The 17,168-nt window shown below is 56.0% G+C and overlaps 2 protein-coding genes across 10 annotated transcripts in view; one reads left to right on the top strand and one right to left on the bottom strand.

Annotated features, from left to right (window-relative positions):
* CASKIN2 (CASK interacting protein 2) overlaps nt 1-9,047 on the top strand; it is a 77,258-nt gene extending 68,211 nt beyond the window's left edge. For 3 of the 7 annotated variants that reach the window (XM_064728577.1, XM_064728576.1, XM_064728578.1), the window contains 13 exons: nt 72-180; nt 301-409; nt 696-790; nt 870-987; nt 1,220-1,402; nt 1,795-1,916; nt 2,357-2,432; nt 2,545-2,639; nt 2,858-2,968; nt 3,059-3,160; nt 3,375-3,513; nt 3,838-6,409; nt 6,643-9,047. In XM_064728577.1, the coding sequence (XP_064584647.1) occupies nt 72-180; nt 301-409; nt 696-790; nt 870-987; nt 1,220-1,402; nt 1,795-1,916; nt 2,357-2,432; nt 2,545-2,639; nt 2,858-2,968; nt 3,059-3,160; nt 3,375-3,513; nt 3,838-6,409; nt 6,643-6,739 (3,928 nt within the window). In that variant the 3' untranslated portion in view covers nt 6,740-9,047. Of the gene's footprint in view, nt 1-71; nt 181-300; nt 410-695; nt 791-869; nt 988-1,219; nt 1,403-1,791; nt 1,917-2,356; nt 2,433-2,544; nt 2,640-2,857; nt 2,969-3,058; nt 3,161-3,374; nt 3,514-3,837; nt 6,410-6,642 lie in introns of all 7 variants that reach the window. The other 4 variants (XM_064728580.1, XM_064728579.1, XM_064728582.1 and 1 more) reach the window with 4 other exon arrangements.
* A 622-nt stretch (nt 9,048-9,669) lies between these two features.
* The window catches only part of TMEM94 (transmembrane protein 94), a 52,908-nt gene continuing 45,409 nt past the window's right edge, over nt 9,670-17,168 (bottom strand). For all 3 annotated transcript variants that reach the window (XM_064728585.1, XM_064728584.1, XM_064728586.1), the window contains 7 exons: nt 16,739-16,824; nt 16,217-16,298; nt 15,136-15,290; nt 14,785-14,879; nt 13,620-13,713; nt 13,225-13,395; nt 9,670-12,389 (listed from right to left, as the gene is read on the bottom strand). In XM_064728585.1, coding sequence (XP_064584655.1) covers nt 12,317-12,389; nt 13,225-13,395; nt 13,620-13,713; nt 14,785-14,879; nt 15,136-15,290; nt 16,217-16,298; nt 16,739-16,824 — 756 coding nt within the window. In that variant the 3' untranslated portion in view covers nt 9,670-12,316. The remainder of the gene's footprint in view (nt 12,390-13,224; nt 13,396-13,619; nt 13,714-14,784; nt 14,880-15,135; nt 15,291-16,216; nt 16,299-16,738; nt 16,825-17,168) is intronic.

The following is a 17,168-nucleotide window of genomic DNA, read 5'->3' as shown; positions in this document are numbered from 1 at the left end:
TCTTGCTCTTGCTTTCTGCCTCTGCCCTCCCTGGACTCCTCTCTTTCATGCCTCTCCCTCCTTCCTACCAGGCAGCTGCTGAAGGCTGGGATTGAGATCAACAAGCAGACAAAGACAGGCACAGCCCTGCATGAGGCCGCGCTCTACGGCAAAACAGAGGTGGTGCGGCTCCTGCTGGAGGTGAGCACGGTGGGGATGGGGCTGGGGGGTCACTCAACACCCTTTCCCCTCAGTCCCTTGCCTCCCTTGAGTCCGATGGCAGACAGGGAGCTGGCCTTGACCATGTCCTCTCCTGGGCAGGGTGGAGTTGATGTGAACATCAGGAACACCTACAACCAGACAGCACTGGACATTGTCAACCAGTTCACCACCTCACACGCCAGCAAGGACATCAAGCAGCTGTTGAGAGGTGAGGTGGGGATGGCACTGAGAGGGGTTTCTTCCCTCTGAGACCTGCCTGGGCTCCCAGTGCTCCTCCTGAACAGCCTAAATCAGTGCCAGCATCCCAGTCCCCCTCTCACATGTGCCCCTGTCCTATGTGTGGGGCAGTGTCTGGGGATTGAGGCCTTTCTGCAATATTAATGTTTTCTTCTCTCTTCTTCTTGCTCTTGCTTTCTCCTTCTGCCCTCCCTGGACTCCTCTCTTTCCTCCCTATGCTATGGCATCTCCTTTCTTCCTCTGTCCCTTGCCTTCAGAGGCATCAGGAATCTTGAAGGTCCGAGCTTTGAAGGATTTTTGGAACCTCCATGACCCAACTGCTCTCAACGTCCGAGCAGGAGATGTCATCACGGTGAGGCTGCTCTCTGCTCCCCATCCCCCTGCCCCACCGTGCCCTGGGTACCAGCCCCATCCCTCTTGTCCCGTGGCAGGTCCTGGAGCAGCACCCAGATGGCCGATGGAAGGGGCACATCCACGACGCTCAGAAAGGCACCGACCGGGTCGGGTACTTCCCCCCCTCCATTGCTGAAGTCATCAGCAAGAGGACAGGTCAGTGGCCATCCTGAGCATGCTGGGGACAGTCCCCTGTGCAAAACCTTCCCAGCCTTCCCAGCACCTCCTGTCAGACAGGCCCTGCAGCCCTGCCTAGCTAGGGGGGGAAGGGAAGGCTCAGGGGTTGTCACCATGGTTGGAACACTCCTTTGGGGGTTGTGCTCAGTTCCCCCCCTGTCCCTGCCTCCTGCATGAGCTCTGACCACGTGTGTTTTGTCTTTGAACGCAGGCATGGTTGTGCCCCGCGTGGCACCCGCGCAGCAGCGCCAGGGTCCCCCCGGGGCCCTGCCAGCTCCCCCTGGGGGGCTGCAGCACCTCCCTGATGAGTGTCCACACCCGGCAGCCCCGAGCGGCCCAGCGGCCTTTGGTCACCTCACCCTAAGCCGGACGGCCCCAGGCCCTGACAGCTCAGGTCAGGGGGCACCTGGGGAGGGAGAGGGACTGGGGACCTTCCCCTGTTCCCAGCCCTGCCTGGCCAGGGGCACAGGGGGAGACTCTCCTTCCACCTCTCCATGGGGAAGCAGCCAGATGAGAGGGAGCAGATGTAGGAAAAGGGAGTTTTGGGGAGCCCTTAGAGCAGCCCCTTCTCTCCCTGTGTCTCAGCCCTCTGTGTGTCTCTTGCCACCCGGGTCACCCTGTCTGTGTTGTGCATGCTGGGAGGTGGGAGGGAACTGACGCATTGTCTGTGGCTGGAGGATCTTTGGGAGATCAGTGGCATCAGTGTGTTGGCACTGGGTCCCTGCTGGGCACCGCAGTGCCCTGTGTCTGGGGAGCTGCTGACGGGCTCCATGCTTGCCGCAGCAGCAGGAGACAGGAACAGCGTGGGCAGCGAGGGCAGCATCGGCAGCATCCGCAGCGCCGGCAGCGGCCAGAGCACCGAGGGCACCAATGGGCAGAGCACCAGCATCCTCATCGAGAATGCCAGGGTAGGCACCAGCCCCTGCTCCCCTGTGCTGGCTCAGGCTGGAGATAGAGCCCCATCCCCTTCCATGCCCCCTCCTAGCAAAGGAGGGCCTGCTGGAGTTGAGTGTCCTACACCAAACACCTACTTGCTGCCAGGACTCAGCAGGGAGATGCTCCTGGGGACACCCTAGTTGTTCCCCAAAGCACAGCTGGCCTTTTTGAGTGGAGCTGGAGGCTGTGGTTGGCATCACACAGCATCTCCATCATATGCTGTGTCACCTGAGAGAATAACAAAAGGCCCTGAGCCAAATCCTGCCCAGATCTTTTGCTGGGAGCCAGCCTGTTGCAGGGTGAAGCTGTGACCAGCAGCCCAGCATGGGGACCACCTCTCTGCTCCTGAGGGTGTGACAAAGCTGGTCTCCAGAGTTGGGTCCTCCCTCCACTCACTCCTCCTTTCCCTCAGCCTCTGCCCTCCACCGGTGACAACCTCCAGCAACACCTTTTGGGATCAGAGCCACACAATGGGACCTCCCCAGCAGGTGAGGGCTGTCACAACTCCATGGGGCCTTGGGGACAGCTGTCCCCACAGCCCTAGGGGCTGCTCACTGTTCAAGTCCCCCTGTGACAGTTCTCCTCTCTCCTTTCTGCCAGGGCCACAGGGCCTCCAGACCCCAGGCAGCTGCCCCCCTGGAGACAGGGTCTTCTCCCACCAGTTCTTGCGTCCTGAGCAGCTCCTCGAGGGGAAGGTAACTGGAACAACTGGGGAATGGTGTGCTAGGTGAGAGGGCCGTGTTTGGGGCACTCAGCCCAGCTCTTATTGCACCAGGGACACGGGAAACTGGGTCTTCAGGACACAAGTGGGTCTTTCCCAGGGAGATCCTGTCATCTTGCCTGGAGCAGTCAGGTTTTTCCAGCCCCTGCAGCCACCAGTCATGGGCTGTTCTGTGTCCCATCCTCTCCCCAGGATGCAGAAGCCATTTACAACTGGCTCCGTGAGTTCCAGCTGGAATCGTACACTCTCAACTTCATCAACGCTGGCTACGATGTCCCCACCATCAGCCGCATGACCCCGGAGGTGAGGCAGGTCCTTCCCCACCCAGAGCTGCCAGCTGTGGGTGCTCCCTGCCCCCAGCTCCACTGCTGACCCCCACTCTGCCCCCCTTAGGATCTGACAGCCATCGGTGTGACCAAACCAGGCCACAGGAAAAAGATCTCTACAGAAATCGGGCAGCTCAGCATTGCTGAGTGGCTGCCCAACTACATCCCGGTGAGTCCCTGGCACTGGGGCTTTGGTCACCCCCTTCTTGAGAGCGCTGTGACCCCAGGATAGGATAGGACAGGATGGGGTCTGTAAGTGAATAGCTTTGACTGTGTTAAAGGAGTCAGAGACACCCTAAAAACAGTCTCCTGGGCAGGGAGGGGATACTGAAAGTGCTGCCCATTCCTCAGTGCTCATGGCAGTGGCTCTGTGCTCTTTCCAGGCTGACCTGATGGACTGGCTCAGTGCCATTGGGTTGCCCCAGTACCACAAAAAGCTGGTGAACAACGGCTACGATTCCATCACCATAGTGACAGACCTGACATGGGAAGACCTGCAAGAGATTGGCATCAACAAGCTGGGTGAGTCCCTCCTGCCATGCTGGAGTGGCCCAGGGCAGCCAAGTTTCCCACCCAGGTCCCCACACCCTGTCCTGCCTCAGGCTGGGAGGTGCAGGCATGTCCTGAGCACCGGAAAGGGCAGTTCCTGGCTGTCCCTAAGAACTCTCCTTGGCCAGCTGGAGCTGGGCCCAGCTAGGTAGATGCCAGCAGTAGTTTGTCTCCTCCCATAGGCAGGGTTTAGATAACCCCAAGGCCTTTGCCCCATGTGTGACATAACTACTCTTCTTGGCCTGGAAACAGGCCTTGGGGGTTGGAGCTGACCCGATGTCCCTTTCCTTCCTGCAGGCCACCAGAAGAAGATCATGTTGGCTGTCAAGAAGCTCAGAGACCTCCGCAAAAGCCTCAATCAAGCAGAAGCAACTTTGGCAAGACGCAAAGTCCCCGGTTCCCTGGACATTGTCACCATTGAGTCGCTGGAAAACGGGGAGTGCCAGTCCCCACACACGCTCAAAATGACAACCTTCCAGGACAGTGAGCTCAGCTATGAGCTCCAGACGGCCATGTCCAACAGCTGCCACGACACACTCGGCATCAAGAGCAGCCAGGGAATGTCACGGAGCCAGGAGAGCATCGGGGTGCGGTCGCGGGGCTCGGGGCACTCGCAGGACAACGTGCTGTCCCGGCGCCTCTCCAGCCCCTCGCAGGAGAGCCTGGGCAGCGGCGAGAGCAGCAGCAGCAGCGGGCAGTCCTGTGCACCCCCCCGCAGCAAGGAGAGCCCGGCCAGCCTGCCGGGCCGGCCCAGCCCCGAGCCCTACGGGAAGCTCGTGTCCCCCGAGGGGCTGAACGGCTTTGCCAATGGTGGCGGCGGGGGCAGCCCTCTCAAGGAGAGGAACCTGCCCGAAGGAACGGATCAGTACACCCGGCCTGCGGCTCAGAAAGGAGCTGGGACTCCAGCGGTCACTCCCTGTACTCCTCCCCAGACTCCCAGCAAGGGAACAGCCCCGTACGTCTTCATGTACCCACACGTCTCCCTGAAATCCCCGACGGCCCCGTCCGTCCTGGGAGCGGAGCAGCCCAAGGCCCTAGCACATCTCCCCTCCATCTCCCCTGCACAGAAGAGCAGCCTGCAGACGTCAGCCCAAAAAGGCTTCTCCTACCTGCACAGCCAGTGCGGCCCCACAGAGCCACCCAGCACAGCCCCCACGGCTGGGGAGCATCACAACGGAGGCGAAGGCCTGAAGCACAAGAAGCGCTCGCACAGCCTGAACCGCTACGCGCTGTCGGACGGGGAGCATGAGGAGGAGGAGGGGGCCCCCAGCAGCACCCTGGGCTCCTACGCCACGCTGACGCGGCGGCCGGGCCGCAGCCAGATGCCGCGGGCCTGTCTGCAGGCGGACGCCAAGGTGACCCGGAGCCAGTCCTTCGCCATCCGGGCCAAGCGCAAGGGGCCTCCCCCGCCGCCGCCCAAGCGCCTCAGCTCCGTGTCCAGCGCCCTCGCTGCCGAGGCAGACGGGGAGCAGCCCCCCAGCCCCGAGCGCCAGCCCACGGCCCCTCAGGACGTGGCTGACGGAGGTGCCACCCCCAGCGATGCTGGCCGTGGCAGGACAGTGAAGAGCCTGGCGGCTGCGCTGGAGGGAACACCAGGTGTGAGTCCTTCCAAGCCCCTCCTGGCCCCAAAACCGCTGCACCTGACTCGGGACTGTCTCCCCCGGGCAGATGTGGGTGAGGGGTCCCACGATGGCAGTGACACCAGCGGTGCCACACTTTCCAATGGCAGCAGGGACCCCTTTGAGAGCGGCAAGCCACGGAGACGGACAGTGAGTGAGCCCAGCGCTCCTATGACAGAGGTGGCTGCACAGGGTGAGCAGGAGGATGCCTGCTCAGACACTGAGGAGGAGGCCAAGCCGGGGGTCTCCTCTTCATCGTCCCAGAACAGCTCCAGTGAGTGCATCCCCTTTGCAGAAGAAGGCAATTTAACCATCAAACAGCGGCCAAAGCCCAGCGGGCACTCCAAGGCTGACGCGGCCGTGCCGGACACGGAGCCTGGTTCCCAGCCAGCAGAGCCGCAGGGCTCCGGTGGGAAGGAGGCAGCAGCCCCCGCTGGCAGCAAGGAGCCGCCCGTGCTGGAGTTCAACCTCACCGAGTCGGACACGGTGAAGCGCCGGCCGCGCTTCAGGGAGCGGGAGCCGCTGCAGGCGGTGCTGAAGGCGTTCAGCATGGCGGGGCAGGCCGAGGCGGGGGGCACCCCCACACCCCAGTATGCCCAGGCCCAAGCCGTGAGCATCGCGGGCCCCCCCACCTCAGCACCACAGCCCACGCTGGCTGGGGATGCCTTTGATGATGACAGTGTGGAGTTCAGGATTGCTGAGATAGAGAAAAGCATCTTGTCGCTGGAGAAAGGGATGAAGAAGGCCCCAAGCCCCACCAAAGCCCCCAGCCCCACAGAGCTGGTTGGCACAGCTGTGGTGAGGACACCCACTCCAGGTATGGGGGCTTGTGGAGCTGTCTCCAACGTGGTGGTGGGGCTTCCTCCCATGTTGAGGTGGGAGGTGAGGAGGACCTGTGCCACCACCTACCATGAGTCCCCTTCCTTTGCAGATGTCCCTGCCAAGCACACCTCCGTGGCATCCACCAAGCTCGTCTTCTCTGGACCCAAGACCATCTACCAGCAGGTCCTGCAGCCCTCCCGCCACACTGTTGCCCCCTGGGCGGCCACCGAGGCGGTGCCAGATGTGATCGGGGCCCTGCCCGCTCCTGGCTCACTGACAATGGAAACAGGCAGCAAGGTATCAGCCAAGCCTTTGGCAGCTGCCCCGGGGGCCACCCTGGCCCAGCAGCGGCTGGAGCAGACCAACTCCAGCCTGGCTGCCACGCTGCAGGCGGCCGAGAAGAAGATCACAGTGGAGGAGGCAGAGAGGTGAGGGAAATGCTGGGGCTGGGCCTCTCGAGGTGGGGTTGGGAAGGTCCCAGGGAGGGCAGGAGAAAGGCTGTGCATGGCTATGTCATACCTGCACCACACAGGTCACACATGCTCAAGCCCAGCTCTGTGCTGAGCTCCTGCTGCTGGGTCAGATCCAGCCTGGCCAAACCTTCCCCGTGAGCACCTGCAGCCTTTGAGCAGTGCTTTGACTCTCTCCCTCTCCTCCCCAGCCACCCTGGAACCGTGCACTCGGCCAAGAACATTTTGGAAGACATCAGCAACATGTTCGACGACCTGGCTGACCAGCTGGATGCAATGCTGGACTGAGGCTTGCTCCCTCCTTCCCCTCCCCGCCCCGGCTGCTCCAGCAGTGCCCCTGGTGATGGGGGAGGAGTGGATCCAGCACCGAGCGGTGCCTGCAGCTCTCTCCAGCCGCCTCCCTCCCCACACTTTGCACTGAGGCTGGGAACGAAGCTGCCCTCCTTGCCCGCCCTTGGCTCTGTGTCACATGTGACAGCGTGGCCTTGGGCCGGTTTCTGAGGGGGTCAGGCATTTCCCACCAGACTGGCAGCAGGAGGAGAGCCCAGAGGGGCTGCACATGCAGTGCTGGAGGCCACGGAGAAGCCCTTGCTCCCTTGCACAGAGCTGAGGAGCCTCCACAAGGGACCTTTCTCTTTCCCTACTGCATTGTCAGAGTCCTGCATCTTATTATTTATGCCCTGCCAACAAAGTGTCACAGGAGAGACCTCCCCGGGCCGCCGCCAGGGAGCTGGCTGTGCAGCCGCAGCCCCGGCCAGGCCTGACAGCAGCTAAAAGAAGACAGGGCTTGTTGCAATTTGGCAGCTTGCAGAGCGAGAAGGAACCTTTCTGCTTTATTTGCCGCTTTTCCAAACGCGTCAGCATCGGCAGCGTGGAATCCGAGTGGATGGAAATCTCTCCAGTGGGACCCTCAGACCCCTGGAGATGGGGCTGGCACAGCCTGCAGAGCAGCGGATGCTCTGCCATGGCCATGCTGGATGTGTGAGCCTTCCTGCCCCTTCCCAGCGTGATGAGGATGGGAATGGCAGTGCCAAAAACCTGGGAATTTGGGCCAGTCCGTCTGGATCATGCTGCTCAATGGAGTTTGCCCTCTGCCAACACAGTGCCTACGCAAACCCCCACCCTGGTCCTTCCAGAGTGCAGCAGCAGCAGCATGATTAACGCTTTTAAATTCTTTCCTCCCCTCCCTTATCCCTTTTTTTTGGGAGAAAACAGTCCCTTTTCCCGGTGCCCCTCCCCGCAGGGAGCTGCTGGCACAAACCCCGCCGTGAGCATTGTTGTGCAGTAGCAGCGCTTGGGACGCGATCCTTCCTTCCCCGCGGCCCGGCGGGGGAGCTGACCCCGCATGCACCGGGAATTGGGCTCGGGAGCCCGCGGAGCTCTCTGCAGCCGGGCGGGAGCAGCGGCTGCATCGCTCCCAGACACATTTCTCTCGCAGGATCTGCTCACTAGTGCATGGCTAAATATGTCCAAGAGCCCCGAACTTGGCTCGCGCTCGGCATGCCAAGCAAATGAAAGCATCAGAGCACCAGAAGGGAACCGAAGATTGTGCTGAAGTGCCATTTGCTACAAAAATTCCAAACAAAGGGAAAGAAAATTCCACGCGTTTCCCTTTTCTTTTTTTAAAAAAAAAATCACCAATGCAAATCCAAACCAGAGAGGGAGAAGGAGGCTGAGAAGGCAGCTGCTTCCCAATCCTGTTGGGAGATTGCAGCCCTTGTGCTGTTGGATGGAAGGGGGGCAAAGCCCACCTGAGCATTCCTGAGCGTCTCTGCTCCTGAGGGCAGCTGTGCCATGGGCTGCACAGGCAAGAGGTGCCAGCCTGGTTTCTGGGCTGAAAAGCAAAGACAATAAGCCCTGAAAAAACGTAAAATCCCATTGTTGTTTGGGACTTGAGGTCAGTGTGAGGCAGGTAAGACACTTCTTCTTCCCTGGCTCTGATTTCTGTCCCACACTGAGTGCGTCCACTGCCTGTGTCTGAGTGCCACATCATGGACATGATGATTTCAAATAGCTACGACCAGTGGCACTTTATAAAGAGGTTCACAGAAACCTTTTAAAACTGATTTTTACTCTCATGAGTCAACTTGGGACAAGCCCAGTTGGTTTTTTTTTTCCAATGTTGATAAACTGTAAATGTTTTTTTTTAAAGGCCAATGTATATATTTTAAATGTGATTTATTCTATATATTTACTAACCAGAACTGCAAGTCTTGGGTCAGGGATAAGAGGACACTGGGGTGGAGCTGCCGCTGTCTGAGCCACCTGAGGGCAGCACTACGCTGCTCTCATTGTCAATAAGGGAACTAAACATTTGATTTTGCAGAAGAATGCCTATTTTTTGAGCTCTAGATCTCTATTTTGAAGCTACTGTATGGTGTGTAAGTTATGTACACTGCACTGGGACTAACTGACCCCAGCTGCACCTGCTCCGTGCAGCGAGACAGTGAGGGGAAAAAATAGCCCATGTAATCACCAGACTGACAACAGATTTTAAACCATCTGCTCTGTTTGTGTTAATCATGTGTTTTGTTTTCCACTAACATCCATTAAGACTAAATTCTATTAAACAGTGGGGCATATTTTACCCTTTTTATAGTTTTGCCTAGTTGTTTGCTTTGTGTGAAATGGGACAAACTTGTCTCCTACTGCTTGAAGTCCATTGAAGATCAGCTTTATCCTGTCCCCTGAGTGCTCCAGGTTCCTCAGATATTCTCCCCTAGTGAGTCCCAGTCATGCCCAGTGGGGTGAATGTTCAGTGTGAGTCTCACTATCACGACAGTAACATGGTGACAGTGCTGGTGTCCCAGTGCCCAGTGCCCAGCTCTGCCCATGTGCCACCTCCACCATCCCATGTGCCAGGCAGAGCATTCCTCCCTCCTCCTGCCTGCCCAGAGTGTGGCCACTGTCACCCCAGTGCCTTTTCCAGCTGCCCCCAACCTTCCACCCACCCAGAGGGATTCACACTGTGCCTCCAGCCTCGACTGAAGCAGTGCCTGGGATCCAGGAAACCAAACTTTGTAGGAAGAGGCTTTCAGAGATGGACAGATTTGCCCAAAGCTGAGCAGAAACTGGGAAAAAGGCCAGAACTGGATCCCAGCAGCATCAAGCTCTGGCTGTGTCCCTAAAACAGGAAAATCACACCCTGTGACCCCAGCAGCCACAGACATTTTTACCTCCTTCCTTTGCTGGGTGCAAACTCGTTCCCAACTCTTGGGTGTGTTATCCAAGACAATCATTTATTGCCATTCATATACTGGATGCTTGTGGGTCTGGGTTTGTTTCTTTTTTTTTTTTTTTCTTTTTTATACAATTTACAGGTTTTAATACAAATGAAATATTTTTACATACATCCCAAAAAATTTAATATAAAATATACAGCATTTAAAAACATCTTGATGTAGGAAATTTCCTTCTGAAGCCATGCACTCTGAGCCTTAGACACTTCAATGGCTGAGGGAAGGGTGGCACTGGCAAGACCATCCTAAAGGCTCCATTCATACACTTTAGCTCCCTCCAATCTAGCTGGGGAAGGAGGATGCAGGAAAATAAACATTTGTGATCACCCAGAGGAGAAAATCTTGAAGGTGCCTTCTCTAGAGGAAGGTGTGGCCAGCAGGAAGCCCTGGAATCTGCTGCTTTTCAACACCTACAGCAGTTCATGGCACAGGACAGGAGCTGGGGTTGGCTGGGGGCACAGCTGGGACAGCAGTGAGCAGCTCTGTGCTGCTCTGACTCCAGCTCAGCTTGGCCACAGAGATCACAGCCCACTTGTGATCCCACCCTGGCATAGGGAAGGAAAGCTCATTTCTCAGGGGCCAGGTGTCACAGATCTGGAGCTGGCATTCAGTGAATTGAGGCTGAGAAAGGTGCAGCTTGTTCTCCCCGAGCCCTGCAGGTGCCAGGGCAGTGAGGGCACAGTCCAGCCAGGCTGGCAAAGGTGGGCAGACGCTGCTGTGGTGCAGGGCAGGAGCCTGAGAGCCCTGTGCTTCCCCAGGGCGCTGCTGCCTCCCTGTCCTGTGCCATCCTGCCAGCATGGCATCTCCACATCCACCCCCAGCTGCAGGAACTGGGTCCAGGGCTTGGAACAGCCCCAGCTGCCCCCTCCAGCACCCTCAGTGTGTCCCCAGAGCTCAGGCTTGGCTGTACCAGCTCTGCTCCTCTGCCAGCCCCACAGCAGGGTGAGGGTATTGCTTAGAGACACTCAGCCATGTCTGTGCTCTCTGGTTATGCTGAAAAGTGAGGAAGACAAGGTGGAGCAGCAGGGCAGAGCCTGGGGGTTCCAGCCAGCTCCCTGCCTGCCCAGGAGGGATCAGCTGCCACTTGTTCATCTCAGGTACCAAAGAGGAAGTAACAGCCAAATACTGTAGTGTTAAATGTTGGGGCCAAAACCAGGGCCAGGGTTTACCAGCTTTAGTCAGTGTTTAGAATTAGAGTCAGTGTCTCCATGACCTGCAAATATCCTGGTAGCCAAGCCTGTGTGCTCCTGTGTGGCCCTTGGCTGTCAGCCCACAGCAGGACCAGTGCTCCCAGTACAGATGGGGTCTGGTCAGAGCTCAGGAGCTTGTGTGCTGCACTGGGACAGATCAGGGTTTGCCTGAGCCCTCAGGGGAGGGTTCCTCCAGGCAAACGAAGAGACCTCCAGAAAAACACTGAGCAGATGTTGCCCAGGGAGGCTGTGGCTGCCTCATCCCTGGAACTGTTAAAGGTCAGGTTGGACAGGGCTTGGAGCACCCTGGGAGAGAGGAAGGTGTCCCTGCCCATGGCAGGGTGCCCATGGCAGGGGGTGGAACAAGATAAAGCTTTAAGGCCCCTTCCAACCCAAAGCATTCTGTGGTTCTGTGTGAAGGCATCAGCACAGAGGGGAGAGACTTCCCAGCACTATCACAGACATGATTGGGCGGGGTTCCCTGTGCCTTGGGGAGCCAGAACTGGCTGCAGCACAATCCAGGCACTGGGAAAGGAGCCATTCACCAGCTCTGTATTAGTCACAACTGCAAGTTGCAGATATCCTGCCTGGAAAGACATCCCCTCCCTCTAAGGCAGGACAGTCAGGGCTCAGGCTTTATCCCCTGTCTCAAGCAGGCACATTACTGAAGCAGAACAGCAGCTCGGATCACAAACAGGAGAACAGCTACAAAACCTCTCTGGGGGCTGTTAAAGAACATAAAAGCTGGCTCAAGAGGGCTGCAGAAGCTGAGCCATGCTGGCTCCCTGCAGGCAGGCAGAGCTGCCCTCCCTCGGCACCGGATCACAGGCGGCTTTGCCCAAAGCCCTGGCTCATCCCGCTCCCGACACAGCCAGCACACGGCTGGGACAGCGACACTAGAGGGCAGGGCTGGCCTGTTCCCACCGTCCCCTCGGGAATGAGAGCTCCCAGCACGGGCTCCTTTGCCCCGACACAGCGCAGGGAGGGCATGCACAGGCACGCACACACGGAGAACGGGCTGAAGTGGGAAACCAAAACGGGATTCAATAGAGATCTCCTGCTTCAGCAGCCCTACTGGTCCCAGATTCTCCTGCCAGGCCCAGGAAACCCATCTGCTCACAAAGAGGAGAGGAGCTGCTTCATTTTAGCATCGCCATGATACTAACAAATACCTCCAGTAATAAATAAATAAAGGAAGAGCAGCCTGAACAGGCACCAGAGCTTGCAGGTTCCTGTGAGGGTACCTGGTAGGCTGGGAGGGGGCTGCATACCTGTGGGGGGATCCCTGCCTGGGCCCTGGGAAGGTGCAGGTGTAGTTTTGCCAGGAGGCTGTCTGGTTTGCATGTGTGATGGAAAATTCCCTGAGCCTTTGGTGCAGCCACTCTCCCAGGGGCTGTTTGGCCCTCCAGGCTCCAGGGAACTTGAGCTGGGTGCTTTTAAAATGGCGAATTCATCCCCAACTTGGTTTCAAACTGCAACTTCTGCCTCTTTTGGTAACGGACACGGACCCTGGAGAAGAAGAAAGAAGACAGTCAGTATGCAGAGGGGTGAAAGGTAAGACTGTTCCACTGCCATTCCTGAGCTGCTAGCCCTAAGAAGCAGGGAAGCCCCTGGCCTGGGCCCTGTGGTAGCCTGGGAGGGGAATGAAATCCAGAGAGCAACCCATGGTGTCAGTCCTACCCCATGCAGCTGAATCCCATCTCCAGGGACACCAGACACAGCACAGAAAGGTCCAGAAACCCTTTGCAGGAACTGAGATGGTGTCTCCATCCCCATCAGGGTTCCCTGTAATCCCTGCCTTTCCTCCCCAGCCCATTTCCTGAATCACTGTTGATCAGTGGTGACTCCAGCCCTGGCTGCTGCCTGTGCTGGGAAGAGCAGCCAGTCACTGCCTGCTACTCATTCTTGGCTTCAGCCACTTCCTGTGCAAAGCAGCCCCACAGTCCAGGCTCTGTGTGAAGGCACATTTCCTCTGCTGTGATTCAATGCCTCTCTGTCCTCATGGGACAAGATGGAGCGAGCAGCCCTCCCCAGTTCCACACTGGTGTTGGATAGACCTTGGCTGTCTCCCTGCCTTTGGTCTGAGATAAGGAAATTCTGTTCTCCCTTCCTGCTCCCAATCACTGCCACTGCCCTTCTGTGACCCTCCTTCCTCCCCTGTGCTTCCTCCCTGGGAGGTGGAGCGTGGGCCTGCACACAACAGCCAGGTGATTTACACAATGCAGTCAGCTTTTCCTTTTTGGTCCCCACCCTGCTCCCTGGGCATCATTATTTTTTGCAGCTCAAGGCCAGGCTAGAGGGAGGCTTCAGCACTTTCTCCCCATCCTCCCTACAACCCCCATACCTGATTTCATGCAGCTTGACAATCTCATTGATGATAACCACAAGGACCAAGGAAAGAAAACCCAGGAGCCACGCGACCGGAGAGATGGAGACGTGGCTAAAGGTCAAAGAAGAGTTGAGGTTTTCCCAGAGTTTCAGGTCCAGCACAGTTTGTGCCACTTGCCCCAGCACTCTAAAATTAAGAACACACACAGCAAATCTCAGCAGACCTGACAAGATTCCCAGGATCTGCAGATCAGGGTTCAGGCCCTGATGAAATGCTCACACCAGAGACCCTTCACCAGTTCAGCAGTGGAGATCAAATGCCATGTACTTGATTCTCCTCAGCACCAAGAAACTGGTGCTGGAGTGGGTCTGGGATCCTGGAGCCCCTTCCCAGGGGCTGTGGGTACTCACACAACAGCCACAGTGAGCGTCCACCAGCGGTTGGACAGGGGGCTCTTCTTCCACAGGGGCTTGGTGCGATGCACGTGGGTGATGGATATGAACACTGCAGACAAAAGGGGATTATCCAGCATCACACACAGCTACAGCACTTCACAAGGTTGAACACCTGCTGCTTCTAAGGGATATGGGGCTCATGTCCCCAGAACCAGCTGATCATTTGGGGCTCCTTCAGAGCAGGCTCCTCACAGCAATTCCAAGCCCCTGGAATGCACTGGGGCAGGGCAGTGGTTGCCCTGCACACCACTGCTCACTGGGAGGTTGGTTCACAGCCTGGGAGCTGAAACAGAGCAGGCAAAGGCCCAGCTCTGGGCAGTGGGACAGGGCTGGGTGTGCCCTTGTTCCAGGGCTGCGACACAGGAAAGCTCCAGCCCAGAGAGAGATTTAGCCAGAGACCCAGGGCTGTCTGTACAGGACCCAGCAATGGCTCAGCTTTTACTTGGTCTCTTCCAAACAGCTGCCAGGCAAAGCACCCCTGCCTTGCCTTGGTGGTCTGAGGGACACAAAAGCACAGCAACCCACTCTCTCCAAAAATGGAGATCCAATCAGGAAGCATTTCTGTTGGCCTGGACACCTGCACATGTCAACACACAGTGCTCTGCCTGGGGCATAAGGGACAGGGAACTGAGACCCTTCAGGACCCACCCTGCCAGGCAATGGGTGCAGGTGATGAGGGTCAGCCAGGAGCTGGCCCCACACCCCTCCAGAGGGTTTAAAAAGGCTTCCAGCTCTCAAACAGTCACAGCTGCATCAGTCCCCTTTGTGGGAAGGCAGTGGGGTATTTCACAGAATAGCAGCAGGGATATAAACATTTTTGAAGGAGGGAATATTTTTGGAGAGCTTCACGTGCTGGTAGTAACTTTCCAGAAGGTAAAAGGGATGAGACTGGACAGAACCAGCACTTCACCAGACTGGTAGGAAGCACAATCAGTTCTGAGGGTGTTGTCTTCAATCTGCCAAGGTAATGTTTAGTGAGACAGGGGAATCTGTGCCTGTGCTGTGAGGCCACTGCAGTGTCTGCTTCTATCAGGGAGTTTGTGCTCTGGCATAGGGGGCAAAGAAAGAGACAGAGGATGCAAGCTTTCCCCCAGAGCAGAGAGTGGGGTTCTGGACTTACCTGTGTGCAAAACAATCAGGCCAGCTGTGAGCTTCTGGGCTACCAGGAGAGCATTGGAAAATGTCCCAAACCAGTCAGGAGCACCATAAGCATTGCTAGTGAATGAGAGGACACAGGAGAGTCACCAGTGGGCACTTAACTGACCTGTTCCCACCAGGGCCACATCCTCCTTCAACAGCTGAGGAATCTGTGGGTGAGCTCAGGCTGTCCTGGTGGTGACAAGGAGGTGACAGGGGCAATGATGTAGCCGTCAAGGCTACAGCCCTGGTGGGTGATGGAAGAGGCTGAAGCTTGTTAGAGGACTGGAAAGGGCAGCAGCAGTGGGGATGTGTGGCAGGCCCAGCTCCTCACCTGTGCAGCATGATGGAGGAGCAGGCTGTGAGGTTGAGGCTGGTCGTGTTCACCCCTCTGCAGGACTCGTGCAGGGTGAACCCAAAGCAGATGAGGCAGGAGCAGATGGTCAGGCTGAACTTCAGCAGGAAGCAGAGCAGGAAGTAGTGCTGAGTCTGAAACAGGGAAAGGAAGGAGGATGACATGGGCATGTCACTGGTACAACCTCCTCCCCAGGACCATCAGTGGCTGCAAAAGACAAGCTGTAGTACAGATGAGATGCTGCCCTGAGGATCTGCCTCAGGCATGCTGGAACAGGACATTCCCTCCCTGGCTCCTGCCAGGGATCAATTCACTGAGCAAGCTAGGAAGCAGTGTCACAAACATGTTTTATGAAAAATCCTTTCCTTAGGGTTTTTTCTCCTGAGAAGCTGAGAGGCCTCAGGAACAAAATGTAAACAATGGTTATCTGCTGCTGTGGAATGCAACAGGTGCATCTGAGATTGGTCTCATGGATGTTTCTAATTAATGGCCAATCACAGCCCAGCTGTCTTGGACTCTCTGACAGACACAAGCTTTTGTTATTTATTCCATGCTCTCCTTTCCTTGCAAGCCTTCTGATGAAATGCTTTCTTCTATTTTTTTAGTATAGTTTTAATATAATATATACCTATATATTATATTAAAACTATATTATGTTATATTATATATATTATTTATATATATTATATAGTTATATATTATATAGTTATATATAATATATATTGTATAGCTTTATTATATTAAAACATTATATTATATTATATTATATTATATTATATTATATTATATTATATTATATTATATTATATTATATTATATTATATTATATTATATTATATTATATTATATTATATTATATATAGATCTATTTTATATGTATATATATAAAATAATAAACCAGCCTTCTAAAACATGGAGTCAGAGCCTGGTCTCTTCCCTCATCCTGGGACCCCTGTGAACACCACCACAGCACAGGGCCTCAGCTATGGCCTCCCACCAACACTGGGACAAAACTGAAGAGAAAAATATGTGGACAATTTAAATCTGAGGGGATACCTACCTTCTTGGGAATGGAAGTCAAGTTTTTTCCTGTTGCCATGGTCATGATGGAGCTGTGGGGAGGCTTGCCCAGGAGTGAGATACTGGAGAAAGGTAAGTTAAGTGTCTCAGTAATGTGTTCAGGCACCAGAGTTACTGTGCTTTTATCTAACATTTGAACCCAAATAACCTACTCAGACTGCTTGAAGCATTGGCACTTATCTTTACATATGCTGTAAAAGGTGTTATTCATGGCAGGTACAGACAGAGAGAGAAGTGAGAAAAAAACCATGTGTGGTACCTTGGCCTCTACCCAACACCCCAGATCTTCCATCACACCAGGCAGGGGTGAACACAGCAGCACACAAATGCTCCTGTCACTGTTTCCAAGCACTTTATCAAAGCAGCTGCTTGGAATAATCCCTGCACCCTTCTCAGCATGCTGTGGGTGAAGGCAGCTTTCTCTCAGCATGGACACAGTGAGGCTGAGGGAGGGCTCTGTGCACCCTGGGGGAGTGGGAGGAGATTCACCTGACAGACTCACCTGAGCAGGGGGTAGCAGAAACAGGAGAGCCACACGATGTCTGTGGTACTGAGGATGGGGGGCAGCTGCACCAGGCAGGAGAGGAACTGGACAGAAACAACCCAGAGTGAAGAGCATGAGCAGTGCCAGGACAGACTTGTCACCCAAAATGCTGCTGCCTTCCCTGAAACACTGGGGTGAACTGGTAACTGGGCTGCCACTGCACAGCCCCTCCATAAGTTCCTGTGGCAGGAGCTGCAGGGGATGCTTTTCTCCAGGGAAAAGGGATTTGAAGGTAAATGTATGAGGATCAGGGAGAAGGGGCAGCACAGGCTGAGATCACCAAGCCTCCATCTGTGACTTCCCCACACACACTGTGCAAAGCTGACTGAAGGCCACGTTCCTCCCTCGAGGCTGCCCCACTGCAGCCACCCATATCCATGTGAGCCCC

This window comes from Zonotrichia leucophrys, chromosome 18 (assembly GCF_028769735.1).
Source record: "Zonotrichia leucophrys gambelii isolate GWCS_2022_RI chromosome 18, RI_Zleu_2.0, whole genome shotgun sequence".
Taxonomy (NCBI): Eukaryota; Metazoa; Chordata; class Aves; order Passeriformes; family Passerellidae; genus Zonotrichia; species Zonotrichia leucophrys.
Note: the sequence above shows the minus strand (reverse complement) of the source record. Positions and strands in the feature narration are given on the sequence as shown.